The sequence below is a fragment of the Coregonus lavaretus genome (assembly GCF_964263955.1).
Source record: "Coregonus lavaretus genome assembly, chromosome: 4".
NCBI lineage: Eukaryota > Metazoa > Chordata > Actinopteri > Salmoniformes > Salmonidae > Coregonus > Coregonus lavaretus.
The window spans coordinates 5,789,419-5,810,037 of NC_139991.1; the positions used below are offsets into that span (position 1 = coordinate 5,789,419).

General features: G+C 43.0%; 1 protein-coding gene across 1 annotated transcript; it reads left to right on the top strand.

Moving 5' to 3' along the window:
* The first annotated feature begins 4,091 nt into the window (after positions 1–4,091).
* On the top strand, positions 4,092–19,510 carry LOC311128184 (BTB/POZ domain-containing protein 10-like). The gene is made up of 9 exons (XM_084160191.1): positions 4,092–4,248; positions 8,764–8,911; positions 9,927–10,144; positions 10,309–10,621; positions 10,818–10,920; positions 11,617–11,737; positions 16,389–16,586; positions 18,724–18,834; positions 18,945–19,510. The coding sequence occupies exons 2-9, from the start codon at positions 8,811–8,813 to the stop codon at positions 19,277–19,279; spliced, it is 1,500 nt and encodes a 499-aa protein (XP_084016317.1). The 5' UTR covers positions 4,092–4,248; positions 8,764–8,810; the 3' UTR covers positions 19,280–19,510.
* The last annotated feature ends 1,109 nt before the right edge of the window (positions 19,511–20,619 follow it).

A 20,619-nucleotide genomic window follows, 5' to 3' on the forward strand; every position in this document is an offset into this window, starting at 1 on the left:
TGTGTCAGGTCTTCCTTCCATTGGCTGAAGCATTGTGGGTATTGGTATTTAAACCTAGTCATTTCTGCATTTGAGAGACAGACAGGGAACAGACAGGGTAAGATTGGCATGCTGCCTGGTACAGGAATGATTGAAGCCTGGCTTTTCTTTCAAGTTTATTAGGCCTACTTTTTGTTAATCGTCCTGTTTATTTGTTTTTGGAAATACTTGTACAGTTGCCGGCTATATTAATTCTTCACCTGCTAATAAAAAGCCACACTTTGGCAGAACCACATCTTCCTCTTATGCCTCCTCACTGTTCCAATCCAACAGCATGGTCAACCTCACAAAGGGTGTCAGAAGTTCCGGAAAACCCTGCCACAGTGAGGAGTGCAGGCACGCTATAAGATGGAGGAAGATGACGTGACGCTTGAGTTGAACACTGCTTAACACTGGTTCTGGTGTCTGAACACGGAGGGTTACCTGTTTTGAAGGGGCTGCAGAGGTCATCAGGGCATCTATCCATGAATTCCCACAGGCCTGGCAGCACTGGGCGGACGCGTACATGGCCGACTCACCACTGGAGCAGCTCTTCAAGGTGCAACGGTTTCTACTGGAGGTGATGGGGCAAGGAATGTCTCCGGGGAAGGAGCTGTGCGACTGTGATACCCGCACACCTAAGAGAAGCTGTGCATGTGACTGTGGCCATGGCTGGGAAGTTGGCCATGGTGGCAAGGACTGGTGGCAAGGACTGGTGTTATCACTACGACAAGCACGGGCACGTACTGGCTACCTGCGTGTTCCACCAGCCATGGAGGTCCGAGGCGTCTGCTGATTCGCCGCCTGCTGTAGAGGCCCCACAGTCAAGCCCTGTTATCGACGAGGAGCTGCCCTCTCGGTTGTCTCCTGTACCTGTCCCTGATCTTCTTCTCCCTGCTGGGGGTGAGTCCAAGCTGCAAGCTGGGGTGCCCGAGACTCCAGTGGAGATGCAGGTTTCTGATGCTGTTGATGAGCTGGTGGCTAGCCAGATGCCCATGGCCAATACTGCTGGGCTGATGGATGGATGGCGGTGGGGAGGAGTCTCTGCCGGTTGCTGGTAAGAGTGAAGTGCCTCTCACACGCTATCTCCTGAGACTGATAATACTGAGCTGTGCCCTAGGCCTGAAGCTGGGTAGGAGTCTGATCCTGCCTTTGGTTCTTCTGGGGTACTGGCGGTCTCAACTGAACACTGCTTTCCTGATTCACCTGACTCACCTTCTCTACAAAAGGTGACTGTGCCAAGAAGGGTGGACACGCCCTCAACAACCAAGCAGGTCAGTGAAGGTCTGATTTCTGACCCGGGACTGTAGTTCAAAATGAACAATTACTTTTTTTTACATTTAAGTCATTTAGCAGACGCTCTTATCCAGAGCGACTTACAAATTGATGCATTCAACTTAGGATAGCCAGTAGGACAACCACACCCCTTTTTTTTAATGGGGGGGTGGGGGGGGGTAGAAGGATTACTGTTATACTATTCCAGGTATTCCTTGAAGAGATAGGGTTTCAAGTGTCTCCGGAAGGTGGTCAGTGACTCCGCTGTCCTGGCGTCGTGGGGGAGCTTGTTCCACCATTGGGGTGACAGAGCAGCGAATAGCTTTGACTGGGCTGAGCGGGAACTGTGCTTCCGTAGAGGTAGGGGGGCTAGCAGGCCAGAGGTGGATGAACGTAGTGCCCTTGTTTGAGTGTAGGGTCTGATCAGAGTCTGAAGGTAAGGAGGTGCCGTTCCCCTCACAGCTCCGTAGGCAAGCACCATGGTTTTGTAGTAGATGTGAGCTTCAACTGGAAGCCAGTGGTGTGTGCGGAGGAGTGGGGTGACATGAGAGATCTTGGGAAGGTTGAACACCAGACGGGCTGCAGCGTTCTGGATAAGTTGTAGGGGTTTAATGGCACAGGCAGGGAGCCCAGCCAACAGCAAGTTGCAGTAATCCAGACGGGAGATGACAAGTGCCTGGATTAGGACCTGTGACGCTTTCTGTGTAAGGTAGGGTCGTACTCTGCAAATGTTGTAGAGCATGAACCTGCAGGATCGGGTCACCGCTTTAATGTTAGCGGAGAATGATCATACAGAGTGCAAGTTCTCATTGTTTCAGGTGATGTTGCTCATTCTTGAGTTCTACCTGTGTAGGCCTACTGCAATACAATGTCAGTACTCTGGTCAGGTAAAATGCCTCCAAGCTCCTATTATGGTTCCTGTACCTGAGAACATTCAGCCTTGTTATACTGATGCAAAACCCCTGTGTTTGTGTTTAAATGCTTTTGAGAGCCTTAATTTCAAGGGAGGTGGTAAACCTATAACTGTTTAATGCTTTTTCTCTGCACTTCGTGCGTCAAGGAGAAGGGGGAGGAAATGTGACGATTGGCATAATGTTATACGTCACATAATCTATAGTGTTGCCTGAATATGTATGTCCAGATATTGATTAACACCTGTTTATTAGGAGAAGCACATTTATTGACTGTTAGTGATGTGGGGATATTTAGCTTGTGAATATATTACCTGAATGTGTTTGTATACCATTGGCATACCTTTATTGAAGTTGATTGTCAATTAGGTAATTGTTAGGGTTTGTGATGCGTTCTGGGTAGTGGGTGTTGCTACAAGAAGCAGGTCTTTGCTTTGTTTAGGAGACAAGACAGCCCGGTAACAGGTAGGCATCCTGCCGGGTTTACAGGATGATTGAAGCCTGGATTTTCGTTGGTTAGAGCACTCTTTGATTATTAGGTCTACCCTTGGTTCCTTGTCCAGTTTATTGTTTTTGTAAATACTTGTACATTTTATCCACTTGGAAATAAAAAGCCTCACATTGGCCAGAAAATGCACATCTTCCTCGTATGCCTCCTCACTGTTTAAAATCCTACCGCATGGTAAGCTTTAGTAAATCCTGCACCAGTGAATGGGCTTATTCGACGTTGCATCCGACATTGCTGCCGACTGATCTGCAAAGAACCTTGCATCATAAATAACTACTCATTATTATTTGTAGATCAGTGAGTCACAATTTACCCCTGACACATCACCATTTTTCATTCTCTCGAACACGGCCAATGTTTCTTGGCAACTGAGGGATCATGATATATATTGCATGTAGAAAAGGTGGACTTTGTATCATTTATTGCAATGGTCATGAACTGCTCACCACAAACGGAGAAGAAATCTGAGAGAATTGGCATCATTGTGAGTGCAGCTGAACGCTTTTTGCAGAGTTCTGCAGGGAATCCTGTCGAAGAATGTTCCACCATCACAGGCCCCAGAGCCTGTAGGGATTTGAATTGGATTGTGACTGAAGGAGTATTTATTTTGTGTTTGATATTATGTCTGTTTTTTTCTGCAATGTTTAAAAAGATATATCTATGGTTCTCTACCCCGTGCAGTAGGTGGCGGCAATACACCTTATAGGATGTAGTCCACCATAAACCTCAGAAGCAGTGTGTAGGAGGGAGATTCCTAGATGTGAGAAGTCTGCAGGAGGACATGAGACAAATGAATGTGTAGTATCAGTGGAACAAGTTGTGTAAACTGTAGGGGTACCCATGGTGCTGGAGATCAGAGGTGTTCGGTCAGAGAAATGCAGGTTGAGGTTGCCAGGATCAGAGCAGTGCAGAAGGTGTCATATGCTGAGGCAGTGAAGCGAGTAGTAGAGGAAGATGGGTCCAGGGTGAGGGATCCTAAGAGGATCCCTGTGAGTAGGATAAGGCAAATCGAGTGATAGGAATAACATGCTTCAGTAAGGTTTTTTTTGGCTTTCAAGGCCATGGTTGTCAATTGTATTGCAGGGATGGAATGTAAATCACAGAGAAGTACTTGGGTGTACAAGAATTTACTACCGACGCGTTCCAATATGTTTTGAACTATAGTGTCCCCTCCTCCCAGACTGCTGGCCTGGAGTAGGATCAGATGCGGGCCAAAGTAGTGTAATAGTGGTGAGGCTTTAATGGGTGCAGGGTTAGTTGGTAGGGCAATGTTATTTATTTTTCACAAAGTGTAATGAATTCATACTACAGAATAGTAGGCTGATACACAGCCAATACAGTAGGTGGCGGCATGCACCTATGACGTTTGTTTGCCAAATCTCGCGAGAGCGTCTGAGTAGCAGGGACAACATCACTTTTGCCTTTTAGGGGAAAATGTGAAGCCAGGACGCATTGGACTGATCCTTTGAATTCCATGTATATGATGTTTTGTATAGGCTATATGATATTAATGCGAGAATATTTGACATTTAAAAGGTAAGAGTTATTTTGGTGTATGTAAGTGTTCAAATATCTGCGCTTGCTAGCTAACGTTAGACAGCTAGCTAGCTAGCTAGTTTACTGGTAGTTCCTCTGCATACATAGCGTGTTGTAGCTAACGTAACTAGTGATTGATTATTGATCAATACCCCGAACTAATGCAGCTAGCTAGCTAACTTGAAATTAAACTAGCTAGGTTTTGTCCAGTTAACGTTAGTTAGCTAGCCAACTGTTAGCACATCATGACATGTTTGCTCAGGTTAGCCACTGCACCTATGTGAAGCTAGCCACAGTAATGTTTAGCCACGATAGTGGAATTTGCTGAATGCCTTCAAAATAAAAGTTCCCCTTTGAAAGTGATGCAAACGGATACAAATAGTGGAAACATGACATATGTGGACTAGATAGATAATGCTAAACAAGGTCGAAATGTTGTATAAATTAAACAAAATACAATTATTAGTTGATTTGATCAAAGAAAGAAAATGGTTGAAATCGCACTGTGGATGTGTTAGACTTCAGATTTGCATTGGGGGCATACTAACATGCACTGTACAGCCTTACCTCATTTCGTGGACCCAAGATCCATAGGTAAGGTTGTACTTTGCAATATGAATGTCATATGCACAATAGGCTAGTGAGGTGATTTCCCACAGTTAAAGTTCACTAATGTGAGCTACGATGCTAATATTTGTGTAAACTCTTAAGAATTGTAATCTGTGAGTGTCACTGAGTAGACTGATACCACATTTCATGGTCCAAGATCCATAGGTATCAGCCTACTCGTTGACACCCACAGATTACAATTCTGTCAAGTGTTCCACAGGGATGCTGGCCCATGTGGGCTCCAATGCTTCCCACGGTTGTGTCAAGTTGGCTGGAAGTCCTTTGGGTGGTGCACCATTCTTGATACACACGGGAAACTGTTGAGTGTGAAAAACCCAGTATCGTTGCAGTTCTTGACACACTCAAACCGGTGTGCCTGGCACCTACTACCATACCCCGTTCAAAGGCACTTAAATATTTTGTCTTGCCCATTCACCCTCTGAATGGCACACATACACAATCCATGTCTCAAGGCTTAAATAGCCTTCTTTAACCTGTGTCCTCCCCTTCATCTACACTGATTGAAGTGGATTTAACAAGTGACATCAATAAGGGATCATAGCTTTCACCTGGATTCACCTGGTCAGTCTGTCATGGAAAGAGCCGGTGTTCCTAATGTTTTGTACACTCAGTACCTATAGAATATCTACATACACCCCCTTGAACTTTTTTCACATTTTGTTGCATTACAAAGTGGGATTTAAATATTTAATTGTAATTTGTTGTAATTGATCTACACAAAATACTCTACACAAATTCTACACATTTTTACAAATTTACAAAATGTTTATAACTAAAATATAGTCGTTGCATAAGTATTCACCACCTTTGTTTAGGCAAAACTAAATTAGTTCAGAAGCAACATCTGGCTTAACAAATCACACAATAAGTTATATGGACTCACTCGGTGTGAAATAATAGGGGTTGACATGATAAGGAAGGGCAGTGATGGGTAACAATAACAAATCAGACATTGAATATATCTTTAAGCATGGTCAAGTTAATAATTATGCTATGGATGATATACTAAACCATCCAGACACATCATAGACTAAGTTGTTGTTCTGAACTGAGCTGCATGACAGGAAGGAAACTGCTTAGGGATGTCACCATGAGGCCATTAGTGATTTTAAAACGGGCACAGAGTTCAATGGCTGTGATCGGAGAAAACTGAGGATGGATCAACAACATTGTAGTGACTCTACAATAATGACCTAAATGGCAGCGTAAAAATAATTAAATATACAGAATAAAAATATTCCAAAACATGTACAGTGGGGAGAACAAGTATTTGATACACTGCCGATTTTCCAGGTTTTTCTGCTTACAAAGCATGTAGAGGTCTGTCATTTTTATCATAGGTACACTTCAACTGTGAGAGACTGAATCTAAAACAAAAATCCAGAAAATCACATTGTATGATTTTTAAGTAATTAATTTGCATTTTATTGCATGACATAAGTATTTGATACATCAGAAAAGCAGAACTTAATATTTGGTACAGAAACCTTTGTCTGCAATTACAGAGATCATACGTTTCCTGTAGGTCTTGACCAGGTTTGCACACACTGCAGCAGGGATTTTGGCCCACTCCTCCATACAGACCTTCTCCAGATCCTTCAGGTTTCGGGGCTGTCGCTGGGCAATACGGACTTTCAGCTCCCTCCAAAGATTTTATATTGGGTTCAGGTCTGGAGACTGGCTAGGCCACTCCAGGACCTTGAGATGCTTCTTACGGAGCCACTCCTTAGTTGCCCTGGCTGTGTGTTTCGGGTCGTTGTCATGCTGGAAGACCCAGCCACGACCCATCTTCAGTGCTCTTACTGAGGGAAGGAGGTTGTTGGCCAAGATCTCGCAATACATGGCCCCATCCATCCTCCCCTCAATATGGTGCAGTCGTCCTGTCCCCTTTGCAGAAAAGCATCCCCAAAGAATGATGTTTCCACCTCCATGCTTCATGGTTGGGATGGTGTTCTTGGGGTTGTACTCATCCTCCTCCGAGGTGAGATCTTGCATGGAGCCCCAGACCGAGGGTGATTGACCGTCATCTTGAACTTCTTCCATTTTCTAATAATTGCGCCAACAGTTGTTGCCTTCTCACCAAGCTGCTTGCCTATTGTCCTGTAGCCCATCCCAGCCTTGTGCAGGTCTACAATTTTATCCCTGATGTCCTTACACAGCTCTCTGGTCTTGGCCATTGTGGAGAGGTTGGAGTCTGTTTGATTGAGTGTGTGGACAGGTGTCTTTTATACAGGTAACGAGTTCAAACAGGTGCAGTTAATACAGGAGGGCTTCTTAAAGAAAAACTAACAGGTCTGTGAGAGCCGGAATTCTTACTGGTTGGTAGGTGATCAAATACTTATATCATGCAATAAAATGCAAATTAATTACTTAAAAATCATACAATGTGATTTTCTGGATTTTTGTTTTAGATTCCGTCTCTCACAGTTGAAGTGTACCTATGATAAAAAAATTACAGACATCTACATGCTTTGTAAGTAGGAAAACCTGCAAAATCGGCAGTGTATCAAATACTTGTTCTCCCCACTGTATGTATCAAGGCACTAAAGTAATACTGCAAAAAAACTACATCATGGTATGGGTATGCTTGCCATTGGCAAAGACTGGGGAGTTTTTCAAGATGAAAATAAATGGGATGGAGGTAAGCACAGGCAAAATCCTAGAGGAAAACCTGCTTGTCTGCTTTACACCAGACACTGGGAGGGGAATTCACCTTTCAGCAGGACAATAAGCCAAATCTGCACTGGAGTTGCTTACCAAGAAGAAGTGAATGTTCCTGAATGGCCAAGTTACAGTTTTGACCTAAATCTGCTTGAAAATCTATGGCAAGACTTGAAAATTGCTGTCTTACCATGATCCCCCAACACCTTGACAGAGCTTGAAGAATTTTGAAAAGAATAATGGGGAAATATTGCACAATACAGGTGTGCAAAGCTCTTATGAGACGTACCCAAGAAGACTCATAGCTGTAATCAATGCCAAAGGAGTTTCTAACATGTATTGACTCAGGGGGGTGAATACTTATCTAATGAAGGTATATTAGTGTTAACATTTTCATAAATTCAAATTTTTTTTTTTAAAGATTCTTCTTCCACTTTGACATTAGAGTATTTTGTGTAAATCGTTGACAAAAAAAGGACAAATCCATTTTAATCCCACTTTGTAACACAAAATGTGAAGAAATCCAAGGGGGGTGCAGACTTTATAAGTATGCCCCAATTACAATTCTGAAGTCTAATACAGCCACAGTGCGATTTCAACTGATTTATTACTTTATTTCGTCAAATGAACAAATGATTGTCTTTTGTAGAATTTATATAACAAAAATGTGGAACTTGTTTAGCATTATCTAGTCCAAATATGGCTTGATTCCGTTCTTTGAATCCGTTTGCGTCGCTTTCGATGGGGGACTTTTATTTTGAAGGCAAACTGCAAATTCCACTATTGTGGCTAATCCTTATTGTGGCCCGCCTCACGTATGTAGCCACTGCCTGGCTAGCTATATATAGATTTATTTATTTTTATTTATTTTTTTACAAGCATTCCAAACCATCTCTGCAATTTACTAGCTAGCTACCTAGCTGGGATTGGTGACTAGTTAACTTACTGCTGGCTATGTTGTGATCACATTAGTTGGCTTGGGTGCCAGTGTCAACATGGTTAGCTAGCTAGTTAGCCACCATTAGCTAGCTCGTATTATTCGGGATCATCATAACATTAGCTGGCGAGCAGTTGTCAAGAGTTGGAATGCGAAGGGGAATTTAGTTTTTGTTTCGTATTCACTGAATGTATAACTATCATTTATGTTAATAGTTACAGCTAGTTTTGCTCTCCTGAATCAACCCGGTGAATTAATATCTAACTCTACTCCCTTCGTCATGTTAGATTATGAATGGTGAAGAATCCGGGCTGGATGTCTCTGTGCACGGGTGATGGCAGCACGTCCACAGTCATATGATAGCAACTCCAGTGACACTGACAACTGGGAACGAAAAGCAACCAACCGACCTCGCAAGCTCTGCAAACACTCGAGGTGAGGCAATTACTTTGTATTTGATACTGTGTAAGGTCAGAAAGAAGTGACAAACCAAGATAGTTGGCATTTCTGTAGAGCCATTTCACATACACTATCATGTGTATAGAGCTATAGGTATTATAGGCTAGACAGATGTTTTTCAGCATAGTCACACACTGATGTGCATTTTTGTAAAAATAAATAATATTATTTTTAAAATATTTTCTTACTTTAAAATAAAAAATAAATCTCTGCATTGTTGGTTAAGGGCTTGTAAGTAAGCATTTCACGGTAAGGTCTACACCTATTGTATTCGGCGCATGTGACAAATACAATTTGATTTCATCATGTTGACATTGTCCATTGTGATTTCCAATGAAGGCCTGGTTACTCTTGAGCCCAACATCATAAAAAGCTACTGTTTTTATCATGACTGTAAATTCAGTTGGGCTGGCATAACGCTCCCAGTAGTAATTATTTGAGAAGTCCACTGTCATGACAGCATGGCAGCGCTATGTACACTTCATAACTAAAAGTTGAAGTGAAGTGTTTGCTAATGGTCTATGCCCTTTACTGGCTGTTGTTTTGGCGAACAGAAAGTCTGGAATTTCTTGGGTCGTTGTAGTTGTTATTTAAGAGCCCCTAGAGAGACTAGCTACCTAACTTGCAAAGCAAATTCTTGCAAAAACAGTCCTTATTTCTATGCTGGCTTCTATGCTGTCTGTCTTTCTAAATATCGACTTTCCACAGTATAGATGCATTGTTACTCATTGCATTGAGTGTGTGACTACATTGTTTCTTTAGCTCCAGGCAGTGTGTCAGGTCAGGGCGGTGTTATAATTACCTCTAGAGGTAAATACTGGTTCTAGTAAAGCTCTAGCCCCGGACCATACTGTCACTGCTGACAGAGGTCCTGAGTGTCTCTACGATTACAGCAGACACCTGCAATCTGTAATAATACATTAGGGGAAGAAGGACAACAGAGGGAGAGTGTGTGTTGTCTGTGTAGAGTTTAACTGCAATTAGTATTTAGTGTGCTTTCTGCTCTGGCCAGCGCTCAGTCGCGTGCATCTCGACTGGAGGCAGACCTGGTGAAGATGAGCCTGCATGGCGCTAGCGGGGGCTGTGACCGCTCACGCGACCGCCGGCGCTCCATCGACCGCTCCCGGGACTCATCGCACGAGAGGGGAGAGGGCCAGCTCACCCCCTGCATCAGAAATGTCACCTCGCCCACCCGCCAGCACAACAGTGGTGAGTAGAACATACTCAGAACACTTTCACACAGTCTCCTAAAATAAGATTTATAAGGGAACATGTTGTATTCTAATGTTGATATGTAATAGGAGTAGTCTGTGAAAAAAGTAAGTCGTCATTATGCCAGTGAGTGATTTGTGCCTCTCTCCCTCCACCTCCAGAGCGTGAGCGGGACGGTGGCTCCAGGCCCAGCAGCCCCCGTCCTCAGAGGATTTCCCCCAGCGGCTCCAGTAGCAGCGGGGTGGTCAGCAGCCGTAACAGCAGCCTGTCCAGCACTGAGGGCTGCTTTAAGAGCTTGGGGGTGGGAGAGATGGTGTTTGTCTATGAGAATAGCAAGGAGGGACTGGGCACGGGCCTGTGTACCCGCAGCATCCGGACCTCAGGCTCCGAGAGGGTCACTCTTATTGTAGATAACACACGCTTCGTGGTGGACCCTTCAATCTTCACAGCACAGCCCAACACCATGCTGGGCAGGTAGGGCTGACCTCATTGTTCTACTTTGTTATGATAAAATCATCAATCCGTATCAATTTTTGTTTTACCAGTATGATTATATGAGGAGGAAGTCCCCTCCATGGGTTCTTTCCTTTAGCTTTTATATTGTATGAACGCTGAACAACACTGAAATGTGACCCCTTGGAAATGTGACCTGTTTTGTGGTTTCTTGCAGAATGTTTGGATCTGGAAGGGAACACAATTTCACACGGCCCAATGAAAAAGGAGAGTATGAGGTCGCCGAGGGCATCAGCTCTACAGTGTTCCGAGCCATCCTGGTCAGTCAATAGCACTTTATTACCAAGTATAACATTCCCTTTTACTAGCTTGGTCAATTATTGACTGTTTTTACTTTTGTAAAAATAATTCCTTGATCAAGGGTAGCTGTTGCTAACCTTTGCTCTTCTGAGCCACAAGGGGAGGGGGAGCCTGCTACTCATAGTAATCCTGAATTGATGAACTTATTTGTTGATTGTCTGAAACTTTGTAGCTTAATTATAAAGACACCAAAAACATTTACTTAAGGCTATAGAGTCGACCTCGGACTGTTATTAAAGAGTAGAATAGAGTAGATGCCATGAGTTGTCCACAGAGGCTTTGAGTGTCCTGAGAACAAGTACAAGAATCAATACCACTGGTTGTAGGCTGCTGATGTGAAAATGCTGCTGATGTGAATACGGAAGATGGGATTGATTCAAATGTGGGCTGTTGTTGACAAACAGGGATCACTCTGGCCTCAGAGGCACAGCACTTGTTTTGAAAGATGCAACTTTTTATTTTTACATTTGCAAAGCTATATTCATGCCCAGCTCAACTGGCAGTAAACTGGAATCTGCACTTAGGGGAGATGGCGTTGGCCATTTTGACCATTTTAGGAAGGGGGGGGGGGGGGGGGGGGGTCTGATGTCTGTGAGTGAGGCAGTCTCTGTAATGGCTGCCTTTGTGTTTTCTCTGTTCACTCTCTTAACTGGCAGGATTACTACAAATCTGGGATAATCCGTTGCCCAGATGGAATCTCCATCCCTGAGCTGAGGGAGGCATGTGACTATCTGTGCATCACCTTCGACTACAGCACCATCAAGTGCAGAGACCTCAGTGAGTATACCCCCTTTTTACCCTACTTGACCTGGTTGGCTCCGTGAACATAAATCATGAGCCCTGGGTGTTGGTGCTGTCATCTTCAGGACAGGAATACCGGCTTACTTAACGGAGGAATAAACACACATGTTCATCGTTGGTGTTTCAACCAGAACGCGGGAAAATGCCCTCTCTTTATTTTCGCACATGCGCAGTTGTACATCTCTCATAGGGCATAACTGTACCAGTGTAAGAACACAATTTATAACATATTAGTCTATATGTTAACACCCCCACTTGCTCTTATACTGTACAAGTCGTATTCAACCTAACTATCAACACATTTAGCTTACAGTTATACATCTCACAAATGTCAGTTTACATTCCAAACATATAACCCAAGAATTTTTCATTTTTTGAACTTCGTTACAGGTTTAGTCAAAACATCTGCAACCATGTCTGCCGTTGGACAATATTCAATACTTATTTTGCCATCACTGAGCGCAGATCGAATGAAATGATATCTGATGTCAACATGTTTACATCTCTGACGACATACTGGGTTCTTTGACAGAGCAATTGCACCTTGGTTATCTTCAAAGATTGTTACTGGTGCATATTGGCACTCACTATCCATCTGGCCCAATAACTGTACAAGGTACAAACTTTCTTGTGTAGTAGCAGCCAGTGCCATGTACTCTGCTTGACATGTAGATAAAGCTACTGTTGGCTGCTTCTTAGACCTCCATGAAATAACAGGTCCACATTTAGTTAAACTAAAACAATACCCTGTTATGCTTCGTCTGTCACTTTGATCTGCTGCCCAATCAGCATCACTATATGCTACGAGGTTGAGTTTTTCCACCCCCTTTTTGTAACACAACTCCTGATTCATTGTCCCCTTCAAGTACCTCAACACATGTTTAGCTGTTATCCAGTGTTGCTCTTTTGGTTCTGATAGGTATTGTGACAGCTTGCTGACAATCCAGCTGATATCCGGTCTTGTACATGTCATCACATATATCAAGCTGCCTATCACTTCACGATACCTTTTTGAATCAATAGGTTCACCATCACCATCAAAGTTAGTTTTTTGTTCACATGGTGTTGACCTTGTTTTACAGTCTGACATACCAAACCTTTCCAGTATCTTGGTTATGTACCTTGTTTGGCTCATCTTTATTTTCCCTTCACTTTGTGTAAAATCGATGCATAGGAAATGTCTAAGCCTCCCAAGATCTTTCATCTTAAATTTTTCACTTAACATTTCTTTTACACTTGTGAGTGAGTCACTATCACTAGCAGCGATAATTAGATCATCGACCCAAATTATCAAAATGATCCTTTCTGTTGCAGTTTGTTTGTTGTAAACACAGTGATCAGCTGGGTTCTGTGTAAAACCATTTTCACTAAGGTGATCATGCAACATTTTGTTCCAGTTCCTTCCTGACTGTTTCAGGCCGTACAGTGACTTGTTCAGTTTGCAGACTAGTTGCTCACCTGTATCTGACCTGACTTCAAAACCCTCTGGTTGCTCCATGTACACTTCACAGTCAATAGGAGCATGTAGATATGCTGTTTTGACATCCATCTGATGTAACTCTAAGTCATACTGAGCTGCTAGCTGCATCAAACAACGTACTGATGTCATATTTGCAGTTGGAGAAAAAGTCTCCTTATAGTCTATTCCTGCCACTTGACTATATCCCTTTGCAACATATCTTGCCTTGTATGTCTCAGTCTCATCTGAATTGTTTTTGACCGCATAGACCCACCTGCCCCCCACTGCATTTTTACCCTCTGGCAGTGTGGTCAATGTGAATGTATCATTTTCCCTAAGGGAATCCATCTCCTCCTTCATAGCAGTAGCCCAAATCTCTGATTTTGGTGAAATCATTGCTTCTTTGAAGGTTTGTGGTGCATTGCACATTACTCTGTAGCAGTAGTCAACACTAGGTGGTATCTGGTCATCACACTTCACTTTACACTCATAGTCTTTTAAGTACTGGGGCTTCTTCCTCTCTCTGTCTGGATAGCGTGGACTCTGACTATCTGAAGTCTCGATTTGCACATCTTGTGTCTCTTCGGAATTTTGATCTGCCATCTTGGCTTTTGGCATGGGGGATTGAAATCTCTCCCCATGAAGATCATCACTCATTTCCAAATCTGTCTGAGTTTGGCGTTCGACTACACCTTTTGTAACGAACTTGACTAATCTGTTTTTAAGAACTTTTCCAGTGTCTGGGTAGTAGACTAGGTATGCTGGACTATTTTTATCATACCCGACAAAAATACCCTTTTCACATCTTGAGTCCAACTTTTTCTTGTTCTGTCTGTATGCATAGCAAACAGATCCAAATTCTTTCATCTTTGAAAGATCAGGCTTTCTCCCAGTAAACATGTAGTGTGGAGTCTGTCCTACACACTTATTGTAACACCTATTGCGAATTACTGCAGCAGTCATTACAGCATATGTCCACAATTTCTTTGGTAGGTTGCTCTCAAGTAGCATGCATCTTGCCATTTCAAACAGTGTTCTCCAATTTCTCTCAGCGGTCCCATTTTGATGGGGTGAGTAAGGGGCTGAAGTTTCATGTCTTATGGCATTCTTACTGAGCAGTGACTGGAACTCTTTGGCTGTGTACTCTGTGCCATTATCTGACCTGACACACTTTATTTTTCCATAAGGGGCCACATCAGCAATAAACTTCTCAGTAGCTTTTACAGTATCACTTTTTGCTTTTAGGAAATACACAAAAACTGCCCCTGAATAATCATCCGTAAATGCTAGAGTATATCTGAACCCATCTTTCGCCTCTGGCTCAATAGGGCCAGCCAAATCAGTGTGCACAAGCTCAAGAGCTGCTTTTGTCTTTTCATCAGGCTCTCTGTTTCTGCTCTGAACAAATTTTCCCTGTGTGCAGATTTCACATTTGAGGGTACATTTGTCAATCTTACCTGTGATTTTCATTCCCTCTGTCACATTTTCTAACTTTGACACATCCTCAAAATTACAGTGGCCAAGAATTTTGTGCCATGTGTGAATATCATAGCACCCATGACATCCATCATCATTTTCATCACTTACAGTGTTAAGATAGTAAAGTCTATCATACTCCTCGATGTCAAAAGTGGTACCGTTCTTGTGGATGAGCTTGTTACACCCCTGTCGGAAGTTGACTGAAGCTCCGTTGGCTGTCGCTGCTTTAACAGAGAAAATGTCCTGTGGAAACGACGGCACGTACAGCGCCTTCGTCAGCGTTGTTTTCACCCGACGACCCGTGTTGTCTCTCAGGTAAACCTCCGCTGCACCTCTCCTCTCCGCGACACCATTCGTTCTTGTTCCGTCAGCCAGCTCCACGGAATGTTTTTCCGGTTTGAAAGTCTCGTCAAACTCCTTAAACTTCCCGATGTCTGTGACTATATGTGACGTTGCTCCCGTATCAACCATCAGCCCTTTTTGTTTCAGTCCACGAACCTGACAGTCACTTATTTTGAATGCAAATGTGTGGCCTTCAGCATCTGTTGCTTGTTTCACATTGTCTCTTCTTTTTCGTCTGCAATTTGCGTCAGTATGAGTGGAGCGCTTGCAAAAACTACACCACTGTCTCCGTTCTCTGTGCTCTCCAGTAACAGTACATTCCCGGGCCTTGTGCCCTTTCTGGCCACAGTTGAAGCAGGTTATCTCGGTCCCTTTATCTCTTCCTCTTGGCCAGCTAACTGTAATGTTACTTGCCTTCATCACGTTGTCGTCAGTGGAAATGGCGCTAAACTTCTCGGTGCTTTCATAGCTCCTCAACTTGGTTTTGAACTTGCCATAAGTTGTCGGCTCGTCACTCTGCGTTATGTGGATGGCAAACGGCTTAAATGATTCGGGCAAACCTTTCAGAATCATTGCAATCAACAGCCCGTCACTTAAAGTCTCTTCAGCATTCCTCAGTGCTGTAATAGCCGTCTCAGCACGAATGATATAATCCGTAACACTTTCGTCACTGGCTTTCTGAAGAGAAGTTAGCTCAGTGTAGAGGCTAATCACACGTGGCTTCCCTTTACCTGCATAATGTTCCCTCAATATCTTCAACGCTTTTCTCCCATCATCTGCTGCTTCTCTCATTATCAGGGAAAGACTTTTATCATCCAAAACCTGTATCAATTCGGCGTAGGCTTCTTCATTTTTCTCTCCGTCTTCTTCATCTTCATCCACGCTCAATATGGTGGCCTTTAGCCCTAGCAAACGCAAGTGTCCCAAAAACTTCGTCTCCCATAACTCGTAGTTTTTTTCATCTCCGTCGAAACATAATCTATTCCATCGGCTTCCATGTTCCCTCCTGGGCCCATAACCTGTTGGTGCTGTCATCTTCAGGACAGGAATACCGGCTTACTTAACGGAGGAATAAACACACATGTTCATCGTTGGTGTTTCAACCAGAACGCGGGAAAATGCCCTCTCTTTATTTTCGCACATGCGCAGTTGTACATCTCTCATAGGGCATAACTGTACCAGTGTAAGAACACAATTTATAACATATTAGTCTATATGTTAACACTGGGTTTTCATATCCCTTCCCTTATTAGTGGTTAATCTGGTTTCTATTCGACTGATGAAGATGTTCTGGGAAGTTAGTGTGCTGGTTTGCGTCTCTGAACTGCTGTCTCCTGACTGACCCAGGTGCCCTCATGCATGAGCTGTCTAATGACGGTGCACGGCGTCAGTTTGAGTTCTACCTGGAGGAGATGGTTGTACCTCTGATGGTCGCCAGCGCCCAGAGTGGAGAGAGAGAATGCCATATCGTAGTGCTCACTGATGATGACGTAGTGGACTGGGACGAAGAGTACCCACCACAGATGGGAGAAGAGTACTCACAGAGTGAGCGAATACACACACACTCTCCACCCACCCTATGACCTAGATATTTTGTGTGTATGTATTGATATCTAGGCTATGTGTGCTGTTTTTAAATGTACACTACCAGTCAAAAGTTTGGACACACCTACTCATTCAAGGGTTTTTCTTTATTTTTACTATTTTTTACATTGTAGAATAATAGTGAAGACATCAAAACTATGAAAAACACATATGGAATCATGTAGTAACCAAAAAATTGTTAAACAAATCAAAATATTTCATATTTGAGATTCTTCAAATTAGCCACCCTTTGCCTTGATGAAAGCTTTGCACACTCTTGGCATTCTCTCAACCAGCTTCATGAAATAGTCACCTGGAATGATTTCAATTAACAGGTGTGCCTTCTTAAAAGTTAATTTGTGGAATTTATTTTCTTCTTAATGCGTTTGAGCCAATCAGTTGTGTTGTGACAAGGTAGGGGGGGTATACAGAAGATAGCCCTATTTGGTAAAAGACCAAGTCCATATTATGACAAGAACAGCTCAAATAAGCAAAGAGAAACAACAGTCCATCATTACTTTAGGACATGAAGGTCAGTCAATATGGAAAATTTTCTTGAAGTGCAGTCGCAAAAACCATCAAGCGCTATGATGAAACTGGCTCTCATGAGGACCGCCACAGGAATGGAAGACCCAGAGTTACCTCTGCTGCAGAGGATAAATTCATTAGAGTTACCAGCCTCAGAAATTTCAGCCCAAATAAATGCTTCAGAGTTCAAGTAACAGACACATCTCCACATCAACTGTTCAGAGGAGACCGTGTGAATCAGGCCTTCATTACATTTACATTTTAGTCATTTAGCAGACGCTTATCCAGAGCGACTTACAGTTAGTGAGTGCATACATTATTTAATTTTTTTCATGATCAAATTGCTGCAAAGAAACTACTACTAAAAGACACCAATAAGAAGAAGAGACGTGCTTGGGCCAAGAAACACGAGCAATGGACATTAGACCGGTGGAAATCTGTCCTTTTGGTCTGGTCTCCAAATTGGAGATTTTTGGTTCCAACCGCCGTGGCTTTGTGAGACGCGGTGTGGGTGAATGGATGATCTCCACATGTGTATTTCCCACCGTAAAACATGGAGGAGTTATGGTGTGGGGGTGCTTTGCTGGTGACACTGTCTGTGATTTATTTAGAATTCAAGGCACACTTAACCAGCATGGCTACCACAGCATTCTGCAGTGGTACGCCATCCCATCTGGTTTGGGCTTAGTGGGACTATCATTTGTTTTTCAAATGGACAATGACCCAACACACCTCCAGGCTGTGTAAGGGCTATTTGACCAAGAAGGAGAGTGATGGAGTGCTGCATCAGATGACCTGGCCTCCACAATCCCCCAACCTCAACCCAATTGAGATGGTTTGGGATGAGTCGGACCACAGAGTGAAGGAAAAGCAGCCAACATGTGCTCAGCATATGTGGGAACACTTTCTTTTTTTTTTTTTTTTCAAGACTGTTGGAAAAGCATTCCAGGTGAAGCCGGTTGAGGGAATGACAAGAGTGTGCAAAGCTGTCATCAAGGCAAAGGGTGGCTATTTGAAGAATCTCAAATATTTTACATTTTTACACTTTAGTCATTTAGCAGACGCTCTTATCCAGAGCGACTTACAGTTAGTGAGTGCATACATTTTTTCTTCTTCTCCCATATATAAAATATATTTTGATTTGTTTAACACTTCTTTGGTTACTACATGATTCCATGTGTGTTATTTCATAGTTTTGATGTCTTCACTATTATTCTACAATGTAGAAAATAGTAAAAATAAAGAAAAATAAAAACCCTTGAACGAGTAGGTGTGTCTAAACTTTTGACTGGTACTGTTCTGTCCTTGAGCTGTTCTTGTGCATTAATGTTCTGTATTATGTCATGTTTTTGTGTGGACCCCAGGAAGAGTAGTTGTGGCTTTCGCAACAGCTAATGGGGATCCTAATAAGATACCAAAAATGTGTTCTCGCTAATTAGTAATCCCTGCCGTGGATTTAGACTGTACATTTACCTAAAGTGACAAACTTAATTGACACTGCTTAAAAACCAATTGTTGATAATGAGTTGCTTTGTGTTTCACAACATTTTATTTTCTCTCTCCTCTGCAGTAATATACAGTACAAAACTATACCGGTTCTTCAAGTATATAGAAAATCGAGATGTTGCCAAATCAGTTTTAAAGGAGAGAGGACTGAAGAAAATAAGATTAGGCATTGAAGGTAAGATGATGGTTTTATCATGTATTTGCTGGGGTTCAGAGCAAAACATTTATATTTCGATTCAGCATTGTGAACTCACTGGCTCTGTTGTCTGCACCATGTATTGGTAGGTTACCCCACGTATAAAGAGAAGGTGAAAAAGCGTCCTGGTGGCCGTCCTGAGGTCATCTACAACTACGTCCAGAGGCCCTTCATCCGCATGTCCTGGGAGAAGGAGGAGGGCAAGAGCCGCCATGTTGACTTCCAGTGTGTCAAAAGCAAGTCCATCACTAACCTGGCTGCAGCTGCTGCAGATATCCCCCAGGACCAGCTGGTCAACATGCACCCTGGCCCTCAGGTGGACGAGCTGGACATCCTCCCCAACCAGCCCCCCAGTGGACCCCAATACAGCAACAACTACAACAACGATCCCGGCGACCCAGACGCCCCCTCGCCCGCAGTCTAAGGACTGCCCCCTCCCTGACACCTCCCTCCCCAGCGTACTGCAGCATGGAGCGAGAGGCGCATCATAACCATATTGCCTTGGCACCTCCTCCGCAGCCTTAGAGCCTCAAGGACCTGGTCGACTGTAAAAACTAGACTGGCAAAAGGGCATATTTCTCCTCTTTTATTTTTTTTTACTTGACCAAAGGAGTTTATTTTTCTGTTAATTGTTTGAAATAAATTTAGCAAACCCACTTTTGTAATTATTATTAATAATATTATTATTATTTACAATGGTTATTGTACCTCATTTGATGAGTTTGGGCAGTGCACTGTGTGGTGTTACTGTGTTCTCCCCCTTTTATTTCACGTGCGGTTCTGGGCATACTTCCTGGATGGCAAGACTAGTGAATACTGTAACTGTTTGGGGAATGGGGCAAAGCCTTTGATTTCATCGCCACTCAGTGGAAAATACTGTTGAATTCCCCTCAGATATCCTTTGAAACATGTAACGGTTGGGTTGGTTGACGTCATAGGATTGGTAATGGGATGCTGTGCTCTGTGCTCCCTGGATATTCAGCATGACATAAATACATTAAAATCACTACATTGTATGGAGTTTTTATTGCTATCATTATGCTTATTAACCATTAATAGCACTTGAGTTGAAAGTGGTGTTACTTTCACCTTCTTATCCCTATACGTAGAGCAGGGTTACCAAACTGGCGTCTGAGTCTAGATGATGATCCCTGACGTAGAGGTTATTTTTAAACCATTTGTTTATCATTTCAGAGACTTGACTTCCTAACCTAGGGCTCTATTCAATCCGTATCGTGGAAGTTCATCTTTACAGCGTGATTGAAATTTAAAGGAAATGTTCCTGCATTAGCGGACACTGAATTCATGGTAAACGCTGCATACGTTGGCTCAATTAAATTACCTTTACATTTCTATCGCGCGATCTGTAACGCTTCAGCGATACAGATTTGAATAGAGCCCTTAGACTTTCAAACTGAAAGTTGAAAAAGTAGCCTAATACATGTGCAATACCTAGCCTGCAATTATGTGGTTTGAGTTGACCTGATTTCAGATCAGGAGGAAAGTTTTCCTTTTATGGGTAATTTGGATAGTCTGCCTGTTGCTAGGGAACCATAATATTTACCGGGGTTCAGTAGTAAAGCACATCCTGTGTGGGGGTGGACGCCTCTGGCTGTGATGGTCCAGGAAGGTGAGTGGGTGATGAGAAATGGTGTGCCCCCACAATATGCAAACATCACAAGTCGTGTGGACAATACCAACCAGTCTCCTAGCAACTCTGGCACAGGAACTAGTCTCTGATTTTGTTACGTTTCATCTATTGTT

Bases quoted from the DNA above. Each gene is read 5' to 3' on its own strand.
- LOC311128184 (XM_084160191.1), top strand. From the start codon at position 8,811: ATGGCAGCACGTCCACAGTCATATGATAGCAACTCCAGTGACACTGAC. The intron at 8,912-9,926 runs GTGAGGCAATTA...ATTAGTATTTAG, and splicing joins AAGCTCTGCAAACACTCGAG to TGTGCTTTCTGCTCTGGCCA. The intron at 10,921-11,616 runs GTCAGTCAATAG...CTTAACTGGCAG, and splicing joins CAGTGTTCCGAGCCATCCTG to GATTACTACAAATCTGGGAT.